This window comes from Andrographis paniculata, unplaced genomic scaffold, assembly GCF_009805555.1.
Source record: "Andrographis paniculata isolate CXL003 unplaced genomic scaffold, ASM980555v1 Contig19END, whole genome shotgun sequence".
NCBI lineage: Eukaryota > Viridiplantae > Streptophyta > Magnoliopsida > Lamiales > Acanthaceae > Andrographis > Andrographis paniculata.
The window spans coordinates 1,321,481-1,349,298 of NW_026137479.1; the positions used below are offsets into that span (position 1 = coordinate 1,321,481).

General features: G+C 40.1%; 1 protein-coding gene across 1 annotated transcript; it reads right to left on the minus strand.

The window, feature by feature from the left end:
* Window positions 1-454: 454 nt before the first annotated feature.
* LOC127242820 (alpha-mannosidase At3g26720-like) lies at window positions 455-27,369 on the minus strand. The gene is made up of 29 exons (XM_051262522.1): window positions 27,007-27,369; window positions 26,856-26,939; window positions 26,657-26,745; window positions 26,401-26,575; window positions 26,120-26,239; window positions 25,894-25,977; window positions 25,743-25,814; window positions 25,407-25,520; window positions 25,198-25,298; window positions 25,025-25,118; window positions 24,143-24,310; window positions 23,820-23,909; window positions 23,416-23,481; window positions 23,234-23,290; window positions 22,558-22,777; window positions 22,331-22,470; window positions 22,010-22,078; window positions 21,771-21,830; window positions 21,583-21,654; window positions 6,005-6,052; window positions 5,766-5,885; window positions 5,579-5,644; window positions 5,278-5,390; window positions 5,086-5,170; window positions 2,586-2,696; window positions 2,419-2,514; window positions 2,283-2,330; window positions 1,175-1,243; window positions 455-992 (listed from the first exon to the last, which is right to left on the minus strand). Exons 1-29 carry the CDS (start codon window positions 27,220-27,222, stop codon window positions 771-773), a joined length of 3,069 nt encoding a protein of 1,022 aa, XP_051118479.1. The 5' UTR covers window positions 27,223-27,369; the 3' UTR covers window positions 455-770.
* Between the last annotated feature and the right edge of the window lie 449 nt (window positions 27,370-27,818).

Sequence of the window (27,818 nt, forward strand, 5' to 3'; positions counted from 1 at the left end):
TATTTTTAATCTCCACTATAGTAGGTTAATATTAGCGGACGAATGGAGCATTATTTAAATTTAAAATTAAATAAATAAATAACAGCACTCATGTTTTGGCCTTTCCGACAGTTGAGATTTGCATAGGCATCTTAAATGATTTTCATTTACTCTTCTCACCCCATCCCTTTAAATAAATTGCAAAAATCGTCTTGTAAAGGAGTAAACGAGTTGGTTGAACCTTTCTTTGGCATGCCGGAGGTTGTATTTATGTAGGATTCGTGAGTGTGCATGTCTTGTAAGTTGCTGGAGTAATCTAAGTTGCCCTTTGGTTGTCCTTCATTCCCATGAAAACCAAACTACCAGAATCAGCTTTGTTCGTATTCATTCCTTAAATAAATTTGTTACCATGTTCATTTATTTTTACATTTCACCTCTATTATCTATTCCACACAGAGATGCCACAGAACCTTATGTTAAATCACGTTGATCAGCAAAAATACAATTTTTTTAGTGCATAGCTTTTGATAGTTACTGTTTAAAACAAATCTCGAATTTCACCTAAAAGGTGCGCACGGGAGTGCAATGGATCCACCTGTTAGAAATGCTGAAAAATATTGTTTTTTGTTTAATTCTTTCTTATAAAGGCTTTCAAAGGCAACTTGAGCAATGTAAAAACAGTGGGTCCAAATCCTGTCTCAGAAATTCATGACCATAAACCATTTCTTATTTCAACAAGCACTTGGTCGCACAAATGCCCAATTACCATCTGGGCATCACCCCAGCTCCTTTCAAGAAACATCAACCTTTTGGTAGTTTAGCTCGAGGATGAATGTCCGAATCTCCATGGGAGCAAGTTCGATCACAAGCGTTACTGGATCAATGGGTCCTCCTCTGACAACATTCGGTTGTTCTTCAGGGGCTCCACCTAGTATCTCCCACTTCAGTTTCTTCTTTTCCATCTCTATTCTTTCTTGGTTGGCAGACAAGTTCATCTCTGTCACTTCGATTATCTGACAATAAATCCATTTTTGGAAACACAAAAGCTTGGCTCAACTCTCTATCAATTTCACATTATTAGACATCTCATGGATAACTTTCCAAGAAAATTGGCAACCAGCTAGTTGATATGCATAAATAATACTAATACATTCACCAGGCCTTTCAGTTGATTACCAATTTGAATCTCAATTACCTTCTTGCCTGGAAAAAGCTTCTTCAGCTCTACAGTTGCAACTACTGAGCAATCTTTATCCTCTCCAACCTTTTCACATGTCAATTACAAGAGAGTGAAGTCACATGGATGGAAATTCAAAAGATTCATTCTCCCAAAAGTTCTAAAATTGCATGTATTGAGGCAATTAGAAATACTTAACCAGGTCCTCAGTGGGAGAAACAGTTCCAGTTCAAGAAAGAGCAAATAATGTTGGAAACCACGATATTTGGAGCCTCTTTAATAATCAAGGCTCAATTACTTTAGTTTCATATTTTTTGGGAACTGATATCTTAAATTTTGATTTAGCTGTAGAAGACTCGAAAAGCATATATTTCTCTATATTTCTTGTTTTCATGCTCTATAAAACCATGGTATATGGACAAATTTAATTCAAACTTACTAAGATTTACCAATATTTCTTTTTCCACGCCCCTTCCCCTCTCCAAAAAAAAAAAAAAAAACCACTAATTTATCTAGGTTATTTTCATGCCACTATAGATGCATGGTTCATGAATAAATATAATTCATACTTCTGCAGTGGGTCTTCGTTTAGGGAAAAAATAATAATAATAAAAAAAATTCAATCCTAAATATGTTTTAGGTTCACAGTAGAGGACCATGGAAACAGATTGTCAACCCAGTATCTCAAACCAAAATGAAAACAAATCACAAGCAAGAATGTCTGATAAAGACAAAGGTGGGTTATGCTATAGTTACTTTTGCACAATTAATCGAATGCTCAAGTCAAGAGGCACTAAGAATATCAGGTTACAAATTATACCATCACTAGGTGTTATTTATTTGTGGCAACTTATGAGATTGTGTGTAAGCCACACCAATGATTACTACTATGATTTATGAGGCTCACCAGGACGTACAAAATAACTATTTCTACACTGAAATGTATTATTTGAGTTTTGGCAATCAGTTCTTTATAGGATAAATATGTTTTATTCAGATGGATAATCCATACGAAGTTCAATCAGATAGGAAACTAAAAAAACCTGGAAAATCCTTCTTATTATTTCTAAGATGATCTCAAGATCTCCCAAGAACCCAAAAGTATAGCATAGTTTAGACCTCTGACCTCATACAAGTGAGCCAAGCGAAGTAGTACTTTGCCACTATGAAGCTCCTGCAGTGTAGAGAGGAATTGTTTTAGCTGTAGCAGTATTTCAATTCCACTAGAAACACGAGTCATCTTTAGATTAAGTTATGGACACCTCAAGGGTAATCACTGCAATGTTGTCTGGCAGACTATAGAATTGATCTATAGCTGAAAATGCAGTTATATGAGAATCCATCCAATTACTACCCTCCTGCATGAACAAAATTGATCAGCCATGTCCAGAGTACAGCTTTCATTAATACTCCCTAATACTTGTCTCACCTCTTGAGAAAATGCAAGAAGAAGTGGAGAATAAACCTCTTGCCCAAATTTGCGCCGCCACTTGGCCCCTTCTCCCCGTGGATCAATTCTAAGATAAAATTTCCCTTGAACCTGAAACAAACACATATATTCAAAACAGATTTACGAAATCATTTTTCTGAGCAAATAATTCATCTGCAAATTAATATAAGATAGTTATGGCCAGAAGTAGAAATAAAAACAACCAGAAAAATGCATATACAATACAGTTGAGTTAAATGTTTTGGGATACTCAATAATATGTTCAGAAAATGTGTCTTTTTGTATAACTAAGTAAAGCATGGCAAATATTTTACGTTCTAATCTACCTAAAGCAAGATGAGAGTTTAAGATTATGTGAATGAAATCTGTCTAAGTTCCATTGCCAAACCAGTATGGCTTGTTCCGTGTTTCTTAACTATTTTGTTCACCTTTCATTTTCTTGAACGCCACTTTGCTGCAGAAATGGACATAAGAAGAGGGGGTAGATTTGGAATCATGGTATAAGATCTTGCTTCATATTTGAGCTGTGTGAGAAGGGGAGAAAAAGAACACCCACACACAAAATAACACCAGTGAACAGATCTTAGATTAGCAGCTTCAATTTCAGGCAAAAAGCAGCCAACAAACTCATAATCCCCGTATATTCCCATGGAGTTTGCTGAACTTTCACATCAGAACTAAAAGGTAGTAATAGATTAAGCTCCTTGTAAGTTTTCTTAAAATCCATAAATAAGTCATGATGGTCTTATCTTGACATACCTACACGTGACATATTCCCTTTACAAGAATACAAGAATTCTAAAACTCTATAACTCCTTAACAAATTCACACCTCATATGTGCGACCCAAATACAAGATTTCTAAATATTCCATTAACTTCTTAACATATTCACAGTGATTAATCATGCCAAATACCTCATTGTCAATGTAATTCTTTATCTGTATGAACAGTCCGGCATCTTCCTTGAACCATTTTTTTAAGGATCATCAGTCAAGTGATTATCATTATCAATACTTCTCAGATAAAACATTTTACTCCAATCAAGATAGTTAGAAGTATTGAGTTTGTGTTATGTGATGTCTAAGATCACAAGTAATGCTGGATTTTGTTTTGTTCACAGATTCAAAATATTAATAAAAAAAAGGACAGATCTGAACTCTTTAAAACAAGAGTGGAGAATAGAACCCACATGTGTGCTATATAGAGCCAGATAAAACGGATGGTGACTAATGAATTTTCTAGGAATGGAGATGATAAAAACAAGATAAAGGATAAGAAGAATCAAACGATATCAATAGCTTGCCCAAGAACAATCAACCGGTATCAACCTTTCGCCCAAAAGCCCCAAGGCTACTTAATTTTTAAAACCCAGAATAATGTTTCAAACACTAGCAACTCCTTAAATACTATTACCTAAACCTTACTACTATACTAAAATAAGTCCATTAAACAAGAAATAAACCCAAACCAAACTAATAAAAGTCCATAATTAAATGTCCAACTAGATAAATATTAAAAGAGTGATAAATATAAAGCCAAGCTTGCGAAAGCAAGCCTAGGCCCGTCCACGCTTCCGATACACCAACAAGGGTCTTGCCCTCTCCTCATTCCTGAGTTCCTGTCCCTATTTCCTATCAGGAGAGAGGTCCAAACCTTGATGGTAAGGCTTTGACACATGTAAACATAATTTTGGATAGAATATTTCTTCTCTTTATTGAGAGAGAATGTAACATACTATCACCTCCCATGGATTAAATCATAAGTGAAGCAAATGAACAACTTCATAGTGACAAGGAAATGCATCAATAGTGCAATGGTAAACTCACATAAGCGAGTTTACAAAAGATCTTAGAGAATCTCATATTCAAGCATATAGGTACTTCTTCACATGATGTTGTAATTTAATCTTCAAATCATCCAACATTATTCTAAGTCACAGTACTTCCTACATTCCCTAGGTGCTCTGAATTCAGATATTACAAATAACCTTGAAAAAATATTATATTTCTAGATCTCGATGTTACCAAGTACCACAAGATATAGTGTACTCCAATATCATTGATTTTCTGAGTGACCGACGTACTTTGTATAGTTTATAAAGTGAGAACATCCATTATTTTGAACAAAATTGTTGTCCCACTAGGGACACTGTAACTACTTAAAATTTTGTTTAATATTTGGGACTAAGAGACGGAACAACTCAAGAGTCATGGAATGTCAGTCAAGCTGGGAATGGAAACACCCCCATATTGATGGGAAAGTACAAATATGTTTAGATCTCATGTATTCAAATCATTAATACAAGTGGTAAGACCCGATTATATTGCACAACTTTATATATATGTACGTGTGTGTGCCTGTTGTTGTATTGGTGACCAAGGAATACAAGTGGCATATAAGAATACATGTTAGGATAAGCAACAAAAATAAAAGAGCGGCATGAGTTATCAATGTAATACTGCTGCAATATCATATTACCACTAAGCCCTGACAATAGTTGAAAGCACAAACTTCTTCATTTAGTGCCTCGCCAACGCCTCTAGAATCATCATTCAGCAGCCTCCTACACACCATGACAGAAATGTAATATATTAGAAATCCCACATGCAAACAACCAACAATTAGAATAACCAAAAATTGGGAGATAGACATGAAGAGAGCATGCAGTACCTATGAAGCATAAGCTCTACTTGTCCATCCACTAAGCTTGACCCACCAACTGCACGGTCCACCAACACAGAAACTTCCATAGTTTCATCCTCAAGATACATTCCAAGGTTTATCTACACAATATTTCAATTCTAATTTTATTATTGGCACTCACATTATATGTCATTCAACTAGCCATAATAGTATTATCTTCAAGTAAAATTGAGCATGTACATCTCATGAGCTGAAAATGCCAAAGAACAGGCACAAAAAGCTAAAGAAAGCAACGATTAGAAGTTTGTGCAAGGTTCACACGACATGCCGGGTAATAATTGCCAGATATTGGCTGGTGTACTTCTAGGTCCCAATCCGCTCTATAATCTCGAATCTGCAAGAAGCCAATATGACAATTGACCAAAATATCTAGTGAATTTACATGAGGATTACTGGTTGCTCCATACCATTTTTTATCATGATCATTTATCACCAAATGGAAGCTAAATACATACCCTTTTAATGAAATCACGCCCGTTTGAATCTGTATAAAATGTTCTGTTCGTATTCAAGGCTGTGGTTATTTGAGTAATTATTTCCTTTCCAAATCCATCATCCACAGGTATGGGTCCAACCTGAAAAAAATAATAATAGAAATAAAAAATGAAAAATTGATGGGTAAATCTAACATAAGAAACTGTACGATCAAACCATCGGATTAACATATTCATCGACTCAACACAAGTAAACCTACAGTAAACTCAACTTCAGCGTGTTCCTTTCCCTTGTAAACCCTGGTCACCTGCAGAAAATTGGCATTCACAGCTAGATGTTAAGGGCATCCATGGACAATTTTACCTTTATAATAAACAGGAAAATCACACAAGTAACAAGAAATAAACCAAATCAATGTGAGTCCTAATCTCTAATAAATCACATGATTCTGTTTTTGGGTCTAGTTGAACTTCAATTATCTCCCAAAGAAAGTTGGGCTTTAACTTGTAGAGGTGAATTACATAAACTTTTTTGCATGTTATAACTTTTGATTTTAGTCAGGTAGTGTAAAACATGCATTTCAAAAAAAGAATTATTTGAAGAACTTCTTCAAAGACCTATTGATAACTCCAAATAGGAGCATATTCTTAGCTTGACAAAACTGTGTATTACTCGAATTTCTGTATCAAACCCATCACAATGATTCATTAATGGCATACATTATTGATATATATCGCTTGGCATAATTCAAAATTCGTTGTTGAAATTATTAACGATTTTTGCCTTTTTAAGCGGTAATCTAGTGCCAGAAAAGCTAAGGCAAACGCCACAAGCGACAGCCACCTCCGCTCGCAAGCGCCCAGAATATGTCCTGGAAAATACTAAGGCATGAGAGGCAAGCGACAGCCTCTCCCACTTGCAAGCGACTGCCCAGACACCCACCGCTGCAAATTATCACCACATTCTAACTAAGTGTTCCAAATGCAGCGGTACAACCATTCCATTTCCAGCCGGCACAAGCGAGCCTAGCTGCGCTGATGCCCTCCAGCTCTTCGGCAAGCGAGGAAGATTTGCATCCTTACAGTTCAGTGCAATCAAAGCAAGTGCCCTGGGAGTTATGGCCAGCAACTGTTTCAACAGAATAACTACCAGTAACCGCCTACCTACCCAGCGGTTGGAACCGCCCAACAACTGATTGCAACTGTTCTGTTTCACTTGCTATAAATAGGGCCAGATATCTTTATGTAAAAGAGATCGATACTTCGATTAAAAACACTCCTAGCAAGTACTTGTCAAGCAAATCGTCTTCCTGTTTTCGAGAGCTCCAACCCTGTAAGGGAGTTCTCCACAGGAATGGCCAAGGGAGTAGGGGTTTTCTTTCTCCCTTGGCCAAGTCTTTACGGCTTTCTTAGATTAGATTACTGCTCCTGTTTACAGCTTTGTAGCTTTAGTCTTTTCATGCTTTCGTAGTAGATAATGAAATATCATTCAGTTCTTCATCTTCAATTCTTCCACAATTTTTACACACTTATATAAAGTTTGAACTTAGAGAATTCCATTTAACTGGTTTAGAGCTAGAGAAGAATTGATTATTTGAGCCTTGTTAGAATTCCATTTAACTGGTTTAGAGCTAGAGAAGAATTGATTATTTGAGCCTTGTTATGCGCCAAAAGCGGTCTCAAGGTAATTCAATGTAGTTAAGTACGTGGGAGCCTTGTCGACCTGCTTAACTGCTGTTCTGAATTCAATTTTGATTAAAAATAGGTAACAGAAGGGTAAAGCCACTAATAAGGCAGATTTTGGAAAAATTAACGGGACATAGGCGGTGGTGGTCTATTAGGTCGCAGAGATTCCTAATGACAGTAGGGTTTCTTTCTTATAATGTCTTGAATCTGGGTGTCATTGAAGTCTTGTTGTAAATCCCTTAAGGTAAAAAATTCCAGTGTTATGAATTATTTATATTCAGTTTATATAATTACAATACTTCCTTCTCACCGCTTCCGTAAAATACATATATTTCCGATAACACACTTACATCGCTCGCTCATTGCCTCCAGGAAAATCTATCCATTTAGTAATGCACAGTTCAGACATAACATCTCTCCTTCACTCTTGGTCGCTCATCTATATATATATACATATAATGTGCTGCTCGCTCATGTCCCGTTCACTCGGTAACCGCCATTCATCCATGTCCCGTTCATCTGGTCCTCACTTCCGCTCATGTCCCGATCATCTGGTTACCGCTGGCACTTCATCTTCCGCCCTAGCTTCGCTCACTTCATTTTTTATCGCTTTACTTACCGCTTTCTATAGCCTAGCTTTTGGATCCGCTGCAAGCGGATCCCTTCCTGCATATTTCGTCGCTTTTTTTCAAGATTTTCACTGTTGAAATTCATGACTTAAAATCCTTGTGTTCGACCTGGAAACTCACCAGTAAAAAGAGTATAAATAATTGTAATAACTACTCAGGTTCTACAACCACAAAAATTACTATATCTGATCGTTTTCTATAAACTTCCACTCATTGATTTTCAAACATAAATTCCCTGTGAATTGCGTAAATACACACACGCACATTTTTAGTCATCATAATTTGGCGCCGTTGCCGGGGATTTTAAACTCATGAAAAGTATTTTGGTTGAGGATCTTTTGAAGCGCCATAAATTACTTTTAAATTCTTTGTAATAATTTTTGCATTCTTACTAATTTTGCTAACTTTTTCTTTGATGTGGCTATCATTATGTAGGGGTCCGAAGCATTTTCAGCGTCCCACAAGTCCTACTCCTTCCGCTCGATCACAGAGACGTCTGTTCAGAGAGCAAGTGCGAAAACAACTTATGGAAAACGAAGGAAATGCCACCGCTCCTACTGTCGTCCCAACTTTCCAGACTGCAGCTGGGACATCTTCCAACTCTGCCACATCTGCATCTTCGCAGGAGGTGCCGCTCCACATCCCCACTGTGGTCCCTACTGTCGTTCCCCATGCGCTCACACCAACTGAGGAGCAATTAATGAGAGCTCTCAGTAGCATTCAACAGGGAATGGCGGGGCTGCAAGCGCACCTCGCTCAGGTGGAGAAAGCTCAAGCTACGCAGGGGGCGTTTATCGCTTCCCAAGTGGCTCAAGCTGCCAACACCGCTGCGATACCTGCTACCATCACTCCCCCACCACCTACTGCTAAGTCTCACCAAAGGGCTGAGGGACACAGGGCTGCTGAACGCCCGCTTGCTGAAGTCCCCATGGACGTTCACTACCAGTCCCTTCTGGATCATACATTAATTACAAGTTCAGCGCCCAGAGGCTCTGGCCATTATGAGGTGAAACCAGCGCTTGTCAGCCTGGCGAGCCAGAGCCAATTCCATGGGCTGCTCAACGAAAGCCCTTGTGAGCATATACAGAACTTTAACAGGATCGCTGCCACCTCCAAATCTCACGGCATCACGGAGGACGCTGCAAAACTGATACTGTTTCCATTCTCTTTATCTGGAGAAGCCAGGAAATGGTTCGATAACCTTTATCCCATTCCTGGCTCTTTTAAGGAAGTAGTGCAGGCCTTTATGAGTAAATATCATCCCGTATCGAAGACCATTCGCCAAAGGAATGAAATACTCACTTTCAAGATGGCGAGTGATGAGACCCTTCCCAAAGCCTGGAGCCAATTCAAACAATTGCTCCGCAACTGCTCTTATCATGATATTCCGTACTTCATGGAGCTACAAATTTTCTACTCAGGAATCACTCCTGAACTAAGGATGTCCTTGGATGCAGCGGCAGGAAGCTCGTTGATGGGGCGCTGTGCCTCAGAAGCGAGGGCTTTAATAGAGAAAATAGCGGCCAATCAGTCAAGTTGGCCAGAGTCCAACAGGCCCGAGCCTTCGAGGGGTCTATACCAGGTTCCTGCTTCCGTTTCTCACGATGCAAGGATCGACAGTTTGTCGATCCAAGTCAAGGAACTGTCTAAGCTCATGAAGCAGGACCTGCATAATAAAGGAAAACAGGCGCTGCACGAGGCCGCAAAATGTGAGGAAAGAGCTTTTGAAGACCAACAAGGTCCGCAGGTTGCTGAGTGCTCGACTGAAGAGGCTCAGAACCCAGTGGAGGTCTACTATATGGCTGGCAGAAATGCCCCTCAATTCCAGCAATTCCAAAAGGGGCAGGCTCAAGGCCCCACTGGACCGCGTCCTCAGCAACAATTTTAGAGGCCACAACAGTTCGCTGCGCAACAATATCATCAAAGGGGATATTATCAACATCAACAACAATACTTTCAAGCCCCCCACTTTCCGCAGCAGGTACCTGCATTCGCTCAACCTCCCACAGCGGGCCAAGCACCGCTGAATCTGGAGGAGCTCTGGAGGAACACAGAGCGAGCAAATAAGGAATTCCAAAGGAATACTTCTGCCTCGATCAAAATGCTAGAAATACAAGTCGGGCAGATAGCTGAAGCTATGAAGCTAAAGCAGAAAGGAACGTTGCATGGGACAGTCGAACAGTCTCGACTGTCCCGAACCAAGCAAAGGCCATCGAAACAAGGGGAGGGAAGTGGACACAGTCACCACCGCTGCCAGACAAAGGTATTAATCATTCTCTTAACCCTATTGTTGCTAACGTGCCTGTGCAGGATGAAGTTATACAGATTCCGACTAGGGAGGAAGGTCCATCCCAACCTCGAGCGATACCAGGCGCTTGGGAGCCTGAACCGAAGGAAAAGGGTCCCGCTCAGCCTTTGGCTCGAGCCCCTTTCCTACACGACTTGGGAAGAAGGACAACTCCAAGGAATTTGATAAGTTTGTGCACACTTTTCGTAGTCTTCAAATTACTATACCGTTTGCTGATGCTTTGTCATAGATGCCACATTACGTTAAGTTTATCAAAGATATAATCAACCGAAAGCGGGCACTCCCTTGCCACCGCTCAAGCCACAATCAATGTCGCTGAAGGCGAAATCTCATTAAGCTTCGGTGGAGATAAAGTCACATTTTCCATGAACTCAACATTGCGTCAACCTCAGGAAGAAAATTGTGATTTTATCAATGAGTTAAATGAAATAACAACTTTTGAGAGCTTTATTACACTTGAAAATCTGGAAGGAATTTCAGATAACGGGTTGCTTAAGCTGGAAGCTGCAAAGGATTCAACAGAGGCAAGCGATGACACGCCTGCGCTCACTGAATCCATTGAACGAGCGACGAAAGAACCAGCCAGCGACACCAACATAAAGGATGAGCTGAAGAAATTACCTGAACACCTCAAATACATATTCCTTGGCCCTACCCGCCGTTAATCTCCGCCTCACTGTTGTCGAACCAAGAGGCTCAGCTCGTCTCACTTCTCAAAAGAAGAAAAGTGGTGTTTGCATGAAAGATGACAGATATTAAAGGAATCAGCCTAGCGGTGTGCATGCACCATATAAGGCTGGATGCTGACGCTAAGCCATGCAGACAACCTCAGCGGAGACTAAATGAAAATATGCAAGAGGTAGTAAAGAAGGAGGTGATCAAGCTGTTTGATGCATGAATCATATACCCTATCAGTGACAGCCAGTGGGTCAGCCCAACCCAGGTGGTTCCCAAGAAAGGAGGCTTTGTCGAACAGACAAGTGATGAGGGGGAAGTCTTCATGACAAGACCTATCACTGGGTGGAGGGTTTGCATCGACTACAGAAGATTGAATTCCGCCACGAAGAAGGATCACTTCCCGATTCCCTTCCTTGATCAATGCCTTGAGAAGCTCGCAGGTCACGAATACTACTGTTTCCTCGATGGTTACTCAGGCTATCATCAAATTCCCATCAAACCGGAGGACTGTGAGAAGACTACATTTACTTGTCCATATGGGACTTTCGTTTACAGAAGGATGCCATTCGGGTTTTGCAACGCTCTGGCCACCTTCCAGCGATGTATGTACTATATCTTCAGCGATCTCCTGGACTCTTGTATAGAAGTATTCATGGATGACTTCTCGGTATATGACAAGACATTTTCCAGATGCCTGAACAATCTGGAAAAAGTACTTCTCCGCTGCATTGAGACTGATCTTGTGCTGAACTGGGAAAAGTGTCATCTCATGGTAAATGAAGGAATTGTCTTAGGCCATAAGATCTCATCTGCCGGTATTGAGGTGGATAGATCAAAAGTTAGTGTAATCGAAAAGATGCCAGCGCCCTCGAATGAGAAAGGAGTGTGAAGTTTCCTTGGACACGCGAGGTTCTACAGTCGTTTCATCAAGGGCTTCAGTCAAATCACGCAACCACTTACATCACTGTTGTGCAAGGATTCTCAGTTTCACTGGTCAAGCGAGTGTGAGGAGGCTTTTCGAGTATTAAAGGAGAAGTTGACCTCCGGTCCTATAATTTCAACACCAGTATGGAGTGAGCCATTCGAGTTGATGACGGATGCAAGCGACTATGCCGTCGGCGCTGTACTAGAACAAAGGGTAGAATCCAAGTTGAATGTCTTCTATTATGCAAGTAAATCATTGGATTCCGGTCAAAAGAATTACACTACAACCGAGAAGGAGCTGCTAGCTATTGTCTTCGCTTTCGAGAAATTTAGACAATATCTTATCGGAAGCAAGACCATTGTTCACACTGACCATGCAGCTATTAAGTATTTGATGGAAAATAAGGAGACAAAGGCCCGCTTGATCAGATGGGTTCTGTTGCTCCAGGAATTTGACATAGAGATCATGGATAAGAAGAGGAAAGAGAATCACGTGGCAGATCACCTCGGTAGGTTAAGGCAAAAAGAGGACATATTTCCAGGAATCAACGAACAATTCCCAGAGGAGAAGCTGTTCCTGGTGCAAGCGAAGGAGCCATGGTTTGCAGACCTGGCCAATTTCCTAACTATAGGACAGTTCCTAGCACATACTATACAAAGGGAAAAGAAGAGATTGCTCAGTTTAACAACGGACTATTTTTGGGATGAACTGTTTTTGTTCAACATCGGCGCAGATGGAATAATTCGTCGTTGTGTAGCGGAATCTGAGATCGCGCTGATCTTGAATGAATGTCATGGGTCCCATGTAGGAGGGCATTTCGCTGGCCTGCGCACAACGGCCAAAGTTTTCAGTCGGGCTTCTTTTGGCCTACCCTACAAAAAGATGCTAATGCCTTTGCCAAATCGTGCGACAAGTGTCAAAGATTGAGATCTATCTCGAAGAGAGAGGAGATGCCCCAAACTGGAGTCTTGTTTGTGGACATATTTGATGTGTGGGGATAGACTTTATGGGTCCCTTTTCGCCTTCCAATGGGAAATTATACATTCTGGTGGCGGTGAATTACGTGAGCAAGTGGGTTGAAGCGCAAGCGCTCACCACTAACGATGCTCGATCTGTGATCCGCTTCCTAAAATATACCATATTCCCAAGGTTTGGGGTCCCCAGAACGATAATAAGCGATGAAGGCACCCACTTTGTGAATGAGGTGCTACAATCTTGCCTTTAACAATATAGTGTCCGCCAGCATCTAACTACCCCCTATCATCCACAAGCGAGCGGTCAGGTGGAAGTTTCAAATAGAGAAATCAAATACATCCTCTAGACCATAGTAAATAAAAGTCGCAAGAATTGGGCAGAGAAATTAGATGATGCGCCGTGGGCATATAGAACAGCCTTCAAAACTCCAATTGGAATGTCCCCTTATCGGCTTGTATATGGAAAAGCCTGCCACCTACCTCCGGAACTCGAGCATCGCGCGTATTGGGCCATCAAGTATCTCAACTTTGATCTTCTCTCAACACAGGAGAAATGCGCCAAAAGATTGCTAGATCTGACAAAGTTCCGTTATCTTGCATATGAAAGTGCTAAATTCTACAGGAAATTATGAAATTCTACCATGACAAGAAGTTGAAGAAGAAGGAATTTACTGTGGGATCCAAGGTTCTTCTATACGACACTAGGCTCCACTTATTCCCAGGGAAATTGAAGTCACGGTGGACTGGGCCGTATATCGTCAGGCAAGTGCTGCCAAGTGGAGCCATAAGGATTAATAATTTGGAAACCCCAGGAGAAAGAAACTCCTTCCTGGTAAATGGAGCGAGACTGAAACCATATATCGAAGGGCCTGTATTGCAGCAGGCCAGTGCAGATATTAATCTGATGGAGGTTCAGAAGCTCGTTCAATGATAGAATTTCGGAAAAAAAAGATCCAGAAGCCTAATCTTATATCCGCTTGTTTTACAGCTTTCTTTTATTGCTTTCCTAGTTAGAATTTATCGGTTTCATAGTTAAAATTTACAAGTTTTCTTTATCGCTTTCATAGATAAATTTTATAATTCTTACCGCTTTCATAATATAGGTTTACAGTTTTGTTATCGCTTTCATTAGAGTAGGATTATCGCTTTATAGGAGTAGTTTAATGTTAGCATTTTAACTTCTAACCTGAGCCTGACCCCAAGCCATCTATCGCTTCGCTTGTCTCACCCTGATATTCACTGGGGAAGCAGTATCGCTCACCCAGTACCGCTTCCATCACTGCTTAAATCTCATGCTTAGATAAATAGAAGTATTGCTTTACTCGCTCACCCGCCATGAAAACCTTCCCTTATACCTTTATAAGTAATTACAATAGACTAGGCAGCACTTCGCTTGCCCTCCAGATGAGCGATAGAAAATTATATAAATACCCCAATCCCCGGTCATTTTTCACTTTTGCCCTACAGTAACTTCCTCCCGACGCTTTAGTAACCGCCACTCTCCAAGCCAAAATTTTTCTCAAAATCTCGACATTTCAACCAGTAATAGCTTCATCTAAGGTAAGATCTAAGTTAACCTTAGTACATAAACTCGATTTTACGGTTGATTTTCCCTGATTTAACGTTAAAAAACACAGAATCCCAAATTATTTTCGCGATAACTGTCTATTCTTCATTTTTGCGAAACTGTTTATATGTTTGATTTATGTGAATCTAGGTCTATTATCTGTTGTATTTAGATACAATAACTGATTTCCTTGCTTCCTATGGTTCAATTTTGCAATAATCTGTATGTTTTGTACTGTTCTGTGATTTCTCCCTTTTCACAGCGTAACACTCACAATAGTGTTCTGTTTCGTTGTAAGGGGAAGATATAGGGTTAAAATCACTGAAATTGTGAAAATGATTGCTTGTACATGAATGTTGTTAGCATTTTAAAGCAGGAAGGCAGGATTCATAAATTTCGTATATTAAACAATAACTCTGGAAACCCTAGGTTCAGGACAGGCTTAACAAAATAGATCCAATCAAGCGAGAAACGTTGAAGAAGGATGAGGAGAGAATAGAAAAGAGAGTACAAAGGATTAAATCCACGGACGGACGACAGGTGGTGACAACAACCTCAGGGGCAGAATTTGTAGAGCCAGCGCCGCCTGAGGCATACTACAGGAAGAGTAAAGTGTTGGAGCTTACAGAGGACTGGGAGAAGCTCAGGCAGCTGAAGTCACTCCCCTTCAGAAAATTCATTCCAGAGTTCCCGGAGGACTACTTCAGATTCGAATACACTGAAGAAACAGAGCAGAGGTATCCGGTGAGCGACTGGTGGTTAGACTACGAGGAGTTGAAGGAGTACCAGCTGAAAGAGCTGAAGGACAAACTTGCCTGCCATGAGGCACCGCTGAGGAGGATGAAGGCATTCAGAGACGAAACCTCCAAAAAGAATGCTGCCGATGCTGCAAAGGATGTGTTGAGGTCCAAGCAGTTTGACAAACTTCATTTTTCCAACATTGATGCAGCAGCGGCCTATGAGCGGATGAAGGCGATGGGGATCCTCTACGAAAGAGGATTTGACCCCGAAAAGATCACAGGCCCAGTCAGAGGAGCAAGGCCTGTCATGGTTGATCAAAAACCCCAGTGAGCCAGTGGATGTATCGCTGGTGAGGGAGGTTTACGCTAATCTGAACCAGGCTGAGACTCTAAAACATGTCTACATTCGGGGGAGATGGGTAGACTGCTCAGCCAGAAAGATCAACTGACTTCTGGGATGGGAACACCACTACCCCATCCAGGAGATGAGGGATAAGTTGAAGGCAACGGAGGTCTGCAGCTTGCTTGAGTTGCAGACGCTTTATAGTACCTTCACCACCACCCCTGTATACGAGAAGAGGAATTTAAAATTTGGATCGGTGGACGAAGAAAAAAAAGGAATGGGTGAAGTGGTCGCTGAGCAGAATAATGATCACCGCACATACCACTGACATCCGTCCTGACTACCTCATTGCCCTTCGCTTAATTCTGGAGAAGAATGCTGATGTGGATTTGAGCGCGATCATAGGCATAGATATCTGGGATCGAAGAAGTGGAGACAGAACACTGGGTCATGGAACCCTGATCACAGAACTATGCCGGCGCACGGGTGTCGACTTGCCCACTCTAGCCCCAGAGCTACAAATGAAGCCGCTATTTCCGGCGGCCTTCCACAAAACCTGGTTGGAGTCCAAGGGATTTACTCTTGTCCCTAAGCAGAAAAAGAGGAAAGCACAAGCGGCATCGCCCCCTCCACCAAAAAGGAAGATGAAGTTTGTGGGGGGGGGGGAAATCATCAGAGAGGATGTGACAACTCATACCGAGCCCGATTCTGAGAGGACAATCTCCAATGAAGCTCCCAGCGATGAGGAAGAGGAAGCCCTCCGCTTCGCTCGGGAGATAGAGGAGGATCTTTTCGGGGCTGAAGCGGTCAAGAGCGATAAGGGAGGAAAAGCGCCACGAGCGGCCACTGGCGAAAAGAGGTCAAAGAAACAAGAAGACCCTGCTCCGCCGCCTGTCAAGAAGCCGAGGGTCAAAGAAGCGCTGCGAAAAAATCCAACACCCCCTCGGCGAGCGACGAGGCAGGAGAAAGGGAAGGGAAAAGCGGTGGATGTAGAGGCAAGCGAAGACACGATCCCCCTCTCCAGACTACGGAAAGGGATCGTCATCAGAGAACCCACCGCTCAACCTGAGAGACCTTCGCCAGCAAGGCCTGCGACGGTGGAGGTGTCACCAAGACTGCCGAGTCCGCTCGGCGATAAACCTGTTCCCTTTGACCAGCAGGGGGCAAGTGAGCCAACTGTTGCTGGAACAGGCGAGGAAGCCGCACCTGTTAACCAGCCGGGAGCGGTAGAGCCTACTGCTGCTGAAACAGAGGAGGAGCGGGAGACTGTGCTTACCGAAGAAACCATCGGCGGGATCGATGTCACAGTGGAGTCATACAGAGAATACCCCGCCGAGGTCCCCGCTGCCACAACCGCTGAAGCTGCCAACGAAGCCGAAGAGGTGGAGGCAGTAATTTCAAACCTTCCTATCCTACAAGTGTCCCACGCAGCCCAAAAACACCTACCATGATGGGGACACCTGCAAAGACTCTGACTCCTTCTTCAGTCAAATCAGACAAAATACTAATAGAGGAAGAGGAGGATGAGCAGGATAGGAAGCTGTAGGAGAAGCAAGCTCAGCTGCTCGCCGAAGTACAACAGATCGAACGATTGCGACAGCTTGAGCGATAGAAGAAAAGAAAAATGAAGGTGCTGGCCAAGCTGCTCAAATACTGGAAACTGCTGACTCAACTCCAGTTGCGATTTAGGAGATATATGGAGAGAAAGAAGGCAGAGCAGCTGGAGTACGAGGTAGCAAGGCAGCTAGTATTCCTCAGGGACGTCACCCCTAAACCAGCACCTGATTCCCTTCGGGAGGAAGTGCTAGTGGAGATCAGTTCGGCTGAGTCCGAGCGACAGTCACCAGCAGCAGCGAGGGCTGGACCATCAGCCCCCCACTCATCTCTGGAAAACATTGAAAGAAGACTAGAGGAACTCGACTCAGCCATTCGCACCCAATACATGATGACTCAGACAATAATTGACACATATGCTAGGAGTCTGGGTGATGAACTGGCCACTGGAAAGAAAGCAACTATCACACTAGAAGCGCGCGTAGAAGCACTGGAGACTCAAGCTGCAAGCATGGGTACGACGCTGCAGGAGATTATGAAAGCACTCGTAGCTCTCACCCAACAATACGCCATTCTTATGGAACAACAGCTTGACACAGCCAGGAGTCTCCAACGAATGGAAGACCTAGTACGGCATATATCCAGAAACCTTCCTCAGGGACAAGGACCGCCAAGCGAGAAAAGAATGACGAGAGGTCCTCCCCCATGTACACATCTTAAGAATGGCAAGGGCTGTACACAACATTGATCAACGACACAACACTTTTTGGTAACAAGTGACAAATTTTCTTTGTTGTATGCCTGACATAACCTGAAGTATGTGTTCTTATGTGAAATGCCTGTGATATCCTGCTCTGTGATATGTTTTAGAGTAGGGTTAGATAACTTAAGCACATCAGACCAAGTAATTGTCCTTCGAACTTCACAATAACTTGAACATTAGCGTTAAACTAAGTAACAACGAATAAGACTTGGGAAGATTACTGCCCCCTTCGTTTCAACTTTCCCATACTCAGTAGGGCAAGCGAACCTATGTTTTCCGACTGTGTTCATAAGAAATAACTTTAAAAGAGAAGTCCTTAAATATGGTTTAAGATACAATGCAAGCGAAGCAGAGAAGACCTATCATTACAAAGGAACTGAAAAGGCCTAGGCGTGTGAGAATCAAATAAGATCTTGAGCAGACACAATGTTTGTTTGAAACTCTCGATCCAAAAAAAAAAAAAAAACAAAAAACAAAAACTCCGCACCCTTCGGCTGAAGGTTTCCTAAATCAAAAAAACATTCCCCGCTAAGCAAGCAAAGTTGACAATACCTGGATAACTCCAATCTGGTTTGACAAGCTGAATACTTATGGCTTCTTTGTTTCTATTTTGAGATTCACTTTATTCCCAATCATGGCACTTGTTGTTAACACTTCTTAATTGCAGTGAACAGTATAACCTGTTGATCTTTTAATGCAATTTGTTCGAGGACGAACAAAGGTTTAGAGTGAGGAGGTTTAATAACTCCAAATAAGAGCATATTCTTAGCTTGACAAAACTGTGTATTACTCGAATTTCTGTATAAAAACCATCACAATGACTCATTAATGGCATACATTATTGATATATATCGCTTGGCATGATCCAGAATTCGTTGTTGAGATTATTAACGACTTTTACCTTTTTAAGCGGTAGTCTAGTGCCAGAAAAGCTAAGGCAAACGCCACAAGCGACAGTCACCTCCGTTCGCAAGCGCCCAGAATACGTCATGGAAAATACTAAGGCATGAGAGGCAAGCGGCAGCCTTCACCACCCGCAAACGACAGCCTCTCCCGCTTGCAAGCGACAGCTCAGACACCCACCGCTGCAGATTATCACCAGATTCCAACTAAGTGTTCCAAATGCAGCGGTATAGCCATTCCATTTCCAGCCAGCATAAGCGAGCCTAGCTGCGCCGATGCCCTCCAGCTCTTCGGCAAGCGAGGAAGATTTGCGCACTTACAGTTCAGTGCAATCAAAGCAAGCGCCCTGGAAGTTATGGCTAGCAACTGCTTTAACAGAATAACTACCAGTAACCGCCTAACTGTCCAGCGGTTGGAACCGCCCAACAACTGATTGCAACTGTCCCGTTTCACCTGCTATAAATAGGGGCAGATATCTTTATGTAAAAGAGATCGATACTTCAATTAAAAACACTCATAGTAAGTACTACTCAAGCAAATCGTCTTCCTGTTTTCGAGAGCTCCAACCCTGTAAGGGAGTTCTCCACAGGAATGGCCAAAGGAGTAGAGGTTTTCCTTCTCCCTTGGCCAAGTCTTTACGGCTTTCTTAGATTAGACTACTGCTTTCGTTTATAGCTTTTTAGCTTTAGTCTTTTCATGCTTTCGTAGTAGATAATGAAATATCATTCAGTTCTTCATCCTCAATTCTTCCACAATTTTTACACACTTATATAAAGTTTGAATTTAGAGAATTCCATTTAACTGGTTTAAAGCTAGAGAAGAATTGATTATTTGAGCCTTGTTATGCGCCAAAAGCGGTCTCAAGGTAGTTCAATGTAGTTAAGTACGCGGGAACCTTGTTGACCTGTTTAACTGCTGTTCTGAATTCAATTTTGATTAAAAAGTGGTAACATAAGGGTAAAGCCACTAATGAGGCAGATTTTGGGAAAATTAACGGGACATAGACGGTGGTCTATTAGGTCGCAGAGATTCCTAGTGACAGTAGGGATTCTTTCTTATAATGTCTTGAATCTGGGTGTCATTGAAGCTTGTTGTAAATCCCTTAAGGTCAAAAATTCCAGTGTCATGAATTCTTTATATTCAGTTTATATAATTACAATACTTCCTTCTCACTGCTTCCGTAAAATACATATATTTCCGATAGCACACTTGCATCGCTCGCTCATTGCCTTCAGGGAAATCTATTCATATAGTAACGCACAGTTCAGACACAATATCTCTCCTTCACTCTCGGTCACTCATCTATATATATATATATATACATATGTATACATATAATGTGCCGCTCGCTCATGTCCCGTTCACTCGGTAACCGCCATTCATCCATGTCCCGTTCATCTGGTCCCCACTTCCGCTCATGTCCCGATCATCTGGTTACCGCTGGCACTTCATCTTCCGCCCTCGCTTCGCTCACTTCCGCTCACTTCATTTTTTATCGCTTTACTTACCGCTTTCTATAGCCTAGCTTTTGGATCCGCTGCAAGCGGATCCCTTCCTGCATATTTCGTCGCTTTTTTTCAAGATTTTCACTGTTGAAATTCATGACTTAAAATCCTTGTGTTCGACCTGGAAACTCACCAGTAAAAAGAGTATAAATAATTGTAATAACTACTCAGGTTCTACAACCACAAAAATTACTATATCTGATCGTTTTCTATAAACTTCCACTCACTGATTTTCAAACATAAATTCCCTGTGAATTGCGTAAATACACACACGCACATTTTTAGTCATCACTTATGCAGAGCTTCAAACGATTTTCCACAGTATCTCCATTGCAATCAAGCGTGGCCTAAGACCACTCTGATTGACACGGACTCAATGACTAGCATTCATCTTATTGCATCTCCTACAGGAAATTGGAGCTTCCAAAGTCTAGTCCCGTGGATCGCAATCATCCTTAGAAGTATCACTTCAAGGATTTCTCACATCTATCGCAAAGGGAACCGAGCAGCTGACTTTCTCGCAAATCAGGCGGGCATTTCTCAGCCCCCAGAGATTGTGGGAGTTCTTAAAGGTTAGGGTCCCGCCTCAACCCCCACTCGACTGGTGATGTTTAAAAATAAACAGATTCAAAATAAAAAAAAACCTTAATTAAATATCAAATATTTATTTTGTTGGAATTAAATAAATTATATGGAATTTAAATGATCACAAAATACCTTGTATTTTCTTTATTGTATAAAATCCCCTTGTATTAGTATGAAATACACATAGAACATCTTTTTCATCAAAAAAATAAACAAAAACAACTAAGAATCATGCGAATGACCTTTTATAGAATAGAGATAAACATTGTGAAATTTCTAATGTAGCCTTCTGGGTTTGTTAAAATTTGTCTATTCTTTTTTAAAATATTGGATGCTAATAAAAAGAAACAAAATAGAGTGTGTTGGAGAGTTCATGTCCTCAATCTTGTTTAAGAAACTAGGTGATTTATATAATATATATATGTATATATATATAACTTTCTAAGAATCACTCACCTATTTTGCAAATGACCTTGCATTGCATAGAAACAAACATCTAATATGATCGTCTATTAATAAAGGAAATAAAATAAATGATGATTGTCGTCAGCTTATCTTTCCAATCTTGTCTAAAAAGTTAGGGCACATCTTTATCTTGGAAGGTCATACATTTCTGACCCCCACATTGACTTAGCGAAGAATTTGAGAGAAGGCAAGGATTAGTGAAGGAATCGGTACCTGATATAACCATGTATTAAGCTGCTGGTGCACTTCATCAACTACTGGACCACGCATCACAGTTAAAGGAATCTGGAAACCAGAGACAAAATATTCTAACACCTTTGAATGAAATCAAAACATGGTTACAATTTTCTAGATGATGGCCATTTGAGGATGAAAAAAGAATAACTAATCACGGAGCTTACCTGACCCTCTTGTCTAATCAGGAGTGTACCATTTGGGCGAAAAACATAAGCCCCAGATGCCTTCAAACAAAGAAAGCATCGCGTTACATACAGTCATAAATTATTTTGATAAACAATATTGTTAAGCAAAATTCTTTTCATAAACTGAAGAATGCACAAATATAGAATGCAATAAAGAAGTCTTGAAAAAGCAGCATGAAAATCATGGTAATAGGAACTTATTGCTCAGAAAAGAATACCTGGAAAACTCTATCTGTGCCATTATAACCGGTATAGTAACTATATGATTGCTCAGTGGGTGCTGTGACCTTCACCAGTGAAAGGGTCCATCAGAATTTGACAGACAAGAAAACCAGGATAAAATTTATTTTCTCACCTTTAATCTATTCTGTTTCTGCAAGCTTTACAAGTTAAAGTACAAAGATATACCAAAAGATGGAAACCAAAACTTATGATCAGGGCAAGATGCAGCCATATGTCATTTAGTGATTGAAATATTCTTGAAATTCAGAGAAGTAATTTCCTAGAGTCAATTTTAGAATTTACGGAAAGCAACTTACAGCATTTCTTATGTTGGTATAATGAGTGAGCTTTCCTTCAGTAGCAGAGTAGATTAACTTAAGATTTCCCTGACCAACTTCAAATGTATTGGAAGTACATTCGTCTGAAGTATAAATAGTTGACATGATTGACCTGGATTCTGATAAGAATTTGTAGAAGAAACAGTATGACTTGTCTCAATGTCAACTGATGTTCCCTTATCCTAAGTGAATTCAACCATTTCTACCTGTTGATTTTGCACTTGTAACAGCAAAAGTGCTGAAACCAAGAGGTGGCACAGATGCAGAGAAAGAAAGCCAATATCTTGCCATGCTTGAGGCTGACATACCAAAATAAGCTTTGATATGATAGTTTGCTGTAAGTAAAGAGAAGTTGGAAAGTGGAAGGATCTGAGATTCAATTTCCTTTCCAGCAGAATCCAGAACCACTAAATTTTTGGAAGAAACCTGCAAAAAATATTGACAGTCACTTATTTTGACACCAATGAGAGACCCCAAAGAATGAAGCAAGTAGACTTGGTGAACAAATGCATACATGCTCTGGGAGAATTTGTGTCACATGTAAATTTTCAGTTCTTAGTCTTTTTCAAGTTTACAATTCATAGAAATGCAAGGTTCACTATAGGGGTTCACAACCATAGTAAAGTGTTGAAATTGGATTTTAAAGATACTATGCCAACTCCTTCAATTCAACCCATAAAAATGATTAACCCGGACTTCATCCACGGTTATTGGCTTCAAATTGAAAACACAATCGTCCAACAATGGAAATATTTGTTAAAATGTTATAATAACTTCCCATGTTTTACAATAACAGCATGAAATTATATTATGAAACTATGTTGATTAAAGGAAAATTTTATCTTCAGTTGCTAAAACACATAATACAACCGGAGTACTCACAGGAATGCGTATGACATCATCTCTTTTCCAGCCTAAAGCATTGTATGCTATTATGATCTGAATTGAATGGGATCACATAAATAAAAGCAGCATTAAACAATTAGAAACAAAAGTGAAAAAAAGAAAGGAAGGAAGACATTGAATTTTTGTAGGTTGAAAAGACGATGAAATGATGATCTTACCAAGCTCTTCTGTTCGGTGAAATTAACTTCTGAGGGAGGACAGTAACTTATGTTGAGCAGAGGACACTAACAAAGATCAAATCAAGTGATAAGAATTTTTCATGCACAGTTTGTGCTCTAAAAATAATGGGACTTTAAACAAAATTAGGAACGGGCAGTCGTTCTTAAATTGCAACATAAGGAGCACTCCAATGCTTTTTGAGATGGAGAGATGGAACACCAAGAACGTTTAACCCATTCACTACTTAGTGACTTCATACTACTGATCATATGAGATGTAGCTTCAGATTGCGTAAACAAAAAAATAATAACATGAAATTGAAACTGCCAAACTGCCAAACTGGGAAATCAGATGATATTTTAATAACCAAAATCATAGCACAAATAGATGATGTCTTGCTTGCCTGCTGAAGTTCGGGGACAAGATCCACGTGGACAGAATTCAGTTTTGAGCCTGTTAACATGGCCAACGATGATGCTACCACTTTCTCAGCCTAAAAAATTATTATTGAACACTCAAGGAGGTCAGTAATTTGTGGTAAAAGCAACAAGCATATGCATCAACTAAGCAATGTCAGCATAGCATGGAAGTGCACATATGCTCCTGATTTGTCAGTATGAGTCCCAATTTAGAATAATAAAACACAGTCATGAAACTATAAGCCAACAAGTTAAGGTTTAAAAAGAATTGCATCGAATGCTTTGTTTAACCTAAACAGAGAAGCACCTCTTTATAACCAAGCGAAAGTCGCATTGCATAATCAGCTGCCACATGCTGCCTTTCTGTCCCACTAACTCCATCATGATGCTGAACAATAGCCAAAGCATTAGCCAAGGCATATGTGCTTGGTCCAAAGGCATTCCTGCCTGTGAAGAATTCCAATTGCCTAGCAGCCTGAATTTCAAACAGAAAATGAAATGCTATTTTGGGATATACTCCCGTCTTCTCCAACAATATACACAAGAACATGCATGTATTGAAAAATATGCATACCATTAAAATAATCACTATACTTTCATGCTCATACCACTAGATTATAAAAATTTAATTACAAATTAATAAAAATGATATCCTATCTTATTTTGGTTGAGCACCACGAGGACCCATGCCATCCCAGCTCATCAGGAAGGTAAGGAACCAGGTTCTATCTTCTTCAACATTTCTATAGTCCTGCCCTTAGCAGCTTAATTCCATTCGACGTAACTGCTTGTTGTTCTTCCAAGTTTCAACACATCTAAAGCACAATAATATTTCATGCACTATCCAGACAAAAACAGATATGGTATTTACTTTACATTAATGTACCAAACCAAAGCCAAAGTGATGAGAAAAGAATATGATTGGTAGTCATGCACATACACATCACCTCCATGGAAAGCAAAACTATGAAATAAGAAGCTGCCTATCTATCAATAAGTTACCCTTCATCATCTTCCAACATATTCCCTGAAGCACAATAGTGTTGCAGATTACTTTGCTAAGGGCAGTGCTAGGGGAAATGTTGAGTTATTTGTTGGGTTTAGTTTTTCAACTATCTCTTTAAAAATAAAAAATAAAAAATGATCCATAGACATTAGCAAAATCAAGGTAAACGCGACAATAACTTACTAAATGATAACCACTCAGCATTCTAACATATCCCTTCAAAGCTGGCCTACTGATAAAGTATCCTGTCCAGTATGCATTCTCCCTATCTGCATACCTGAGAAATATAGGCAATTCAGGCCACAGTATGACAGTATGCAACTTTCACTAAACTTTCACCATGAAATCACACTCACGGGAAAAAGTCACCAGTTTTCAGAGGCCATCTCTGGTTCGCTGCATATTTTGCATCAGTGTAGATGGAGGGTGTAGAATATAAAGCATTAACACGCCCATCCTAAGAACAGGTAAAAAGGGCACACTGAGACTATGTGCAGCATTTAGCCACAGAGAAACACAGGTTAGAGTATACATAATATCAATATGAAGACAAAAAGGCAAATACCAAATTGACATAATGAATGAATTTATCCATCTGTCTGAACCAAGAAAGAGCATATTGATAACGAAAATCTGTTCCCATATTCCACAATATATGATTCGTCCTGGTCAGGTTTGCCTGAAATGTAACAGGTGGCAGTTACACCAAAGGCAACATCAAAATTACAAATGAAATAATTATATCAATGAAGTTTTATGTATTTCCAAAACTTACTGCATCTTAATTTTCTGTGAAATATGAATTACCAAGATGTGTAACGAAGCAGAGGAATTTGTACCATGCCACACAGAACATAAATCAAAGATCCAAGCAATCCATAATCATCTTACACCTACCTACCTGTGCAACAGCAGCTTCCACAAAGTCATCCACTCTCTGTTGCACATTATAATCAAAAAGGAGACCATCGTCCTGAATTCAACCCTTGATATTATGAAGTTATCCCAGAGAACACAATGAAGATTATAGTTCTTCTATGTACATTGGTAACCTGAATAGGAGCAGACACATCATTTATTTCAAATGTAAACCCATCCGGAGGATCATAATGAACAGGAAATATCCCTGTGAATATCTGGACAAAAATCACGACAGAGAGTCAGGCCTCACATTGCTTTCAGGCATAGGAATGACAGAGAGATGTCCTAGAGACATGGCATTTTAGAAAATCACACTAAAAGAGTATCAAAACTAATGGGCATGAATAGACAACTAACCTGAGAAGACGATCTTAGGGACCTTGAGCCTTGCCAAATAACTTCAAGAGTTTTATCACTTCTGCGTTTAGCTCTATCTTGGTAATCAATTCGAGCAAAAAACAAGGAGTCAAACCCAAGCTGCAACATAGTAATGGAGCTCAATTGACTCAAACTGTTTCAGCTGTAGAAATGTATCACTTAAATAATTCATAAGTACATTTCTTGTGAGTAGGCTGTGATACATTACATATAGACATAAAGTATTTGATCAAAAGAAAAACAGATTATCCAGTAGATACCTCTGCACCAAGCAAATAAGCCTGAACAGAAGAATGGCCAAACGGATCAATCTGCCACCCAACCCTGGGTTTCTTGCCAAATTCATCTAGGATAAAACGATGTCCCAAGGTCGTCTGATCAATCAAATCAATGTAATGAGTTGTTGCCTCATCGTGCATGCACATGCCCCCATTTCTGAAACATAAACAAGTAATATATAAATAATAGACATATTTTCTATGGGCATCAAAAAGGTGAAAGAGTTAGACTAAATACATGAATTCAAGTTGACCGGAGCTCACAAGCTGCTTGACTTTAGCCTTTTGACTGTCACTTTGCTGCTTCCACCATCTTTCAAAGAATGCCTGAATAAAAGTACATTGCTGAAGGATTAATTGATCCGATCAAGCTAATACTCGTAGCTAGTAGCAAGTGTGCAGGATCGAACAAAAGCATGTAATTATATAAATCTTACAATCTCAACATAAATGAACCTCCGGTTTTTGTCATCCAACAAAGCAGATATCACTGAATCCAATATGTTTTGGACACAGGCTCCCTGAATGAAGTAAAGAAACGAGATTTAGTAGATCGTAACCGAGCTTAAAATCGAAAAATGGTTGTACCCGAATGGAATTGTTGGCGCCGGCGTAGTACTGATCGACCGTCTTGAGCCATCCGACGTCGTCGTGGGAGTGAGGCACCAAATGGACGTTGATTTTGGTTGGAGATACTCCCGATGTGGTGTTGTAAGCTATGTAACCGGAGTCAACTTGGAGGGCAAAGCATAATCCGACGAATATGGTAGCTATTCCGAAGAATGTGGTATTTTTCACTTCCATAGGTTCGGTGATCTACTTACTTTCTGGGAGGAGGATGTGCAATACAAGCATTCGATTAATCATGGGAGAAAGTTGGGCGCGCATACCGGGACCAAGGAGAGAAAGGAGAAGAACAATGTCCTTTCCATATTATACTTCGAAAAGAAATATCGTATTAATTATATCTATACGTGTCCCGTCTGTTTCTTTGGACAGTCAGATGTTCATAAGTTCGCGAGTTAATAGTTTCGAACCCTGACGCCTCAAGTCTGAATTTTAGCAATAGAATAACAGAGTCTAATATTTTCGCACAAGCTTTTACAATGTCTCATCTTCAATCATTAGCTTTTGCACAAAGATTATAGTAACTAATCTCTAATCATACTATTTTTTCAGATTAAAAGATATTTTATTTATATTTTATTTTATACATTACTTTCTATAATTTATAAAAGTATTTTAAATATTATATAATAATATTAAATTTAGAATTTTGTTTATTCTTTGATCGTACAAAATAATAGTTATATTTTTTTAAATTAAATAAATTTAAATGTAATATTATTAAATAATATTCATATTAAATATAAATAAAAATACTATATACTATCTTTGGT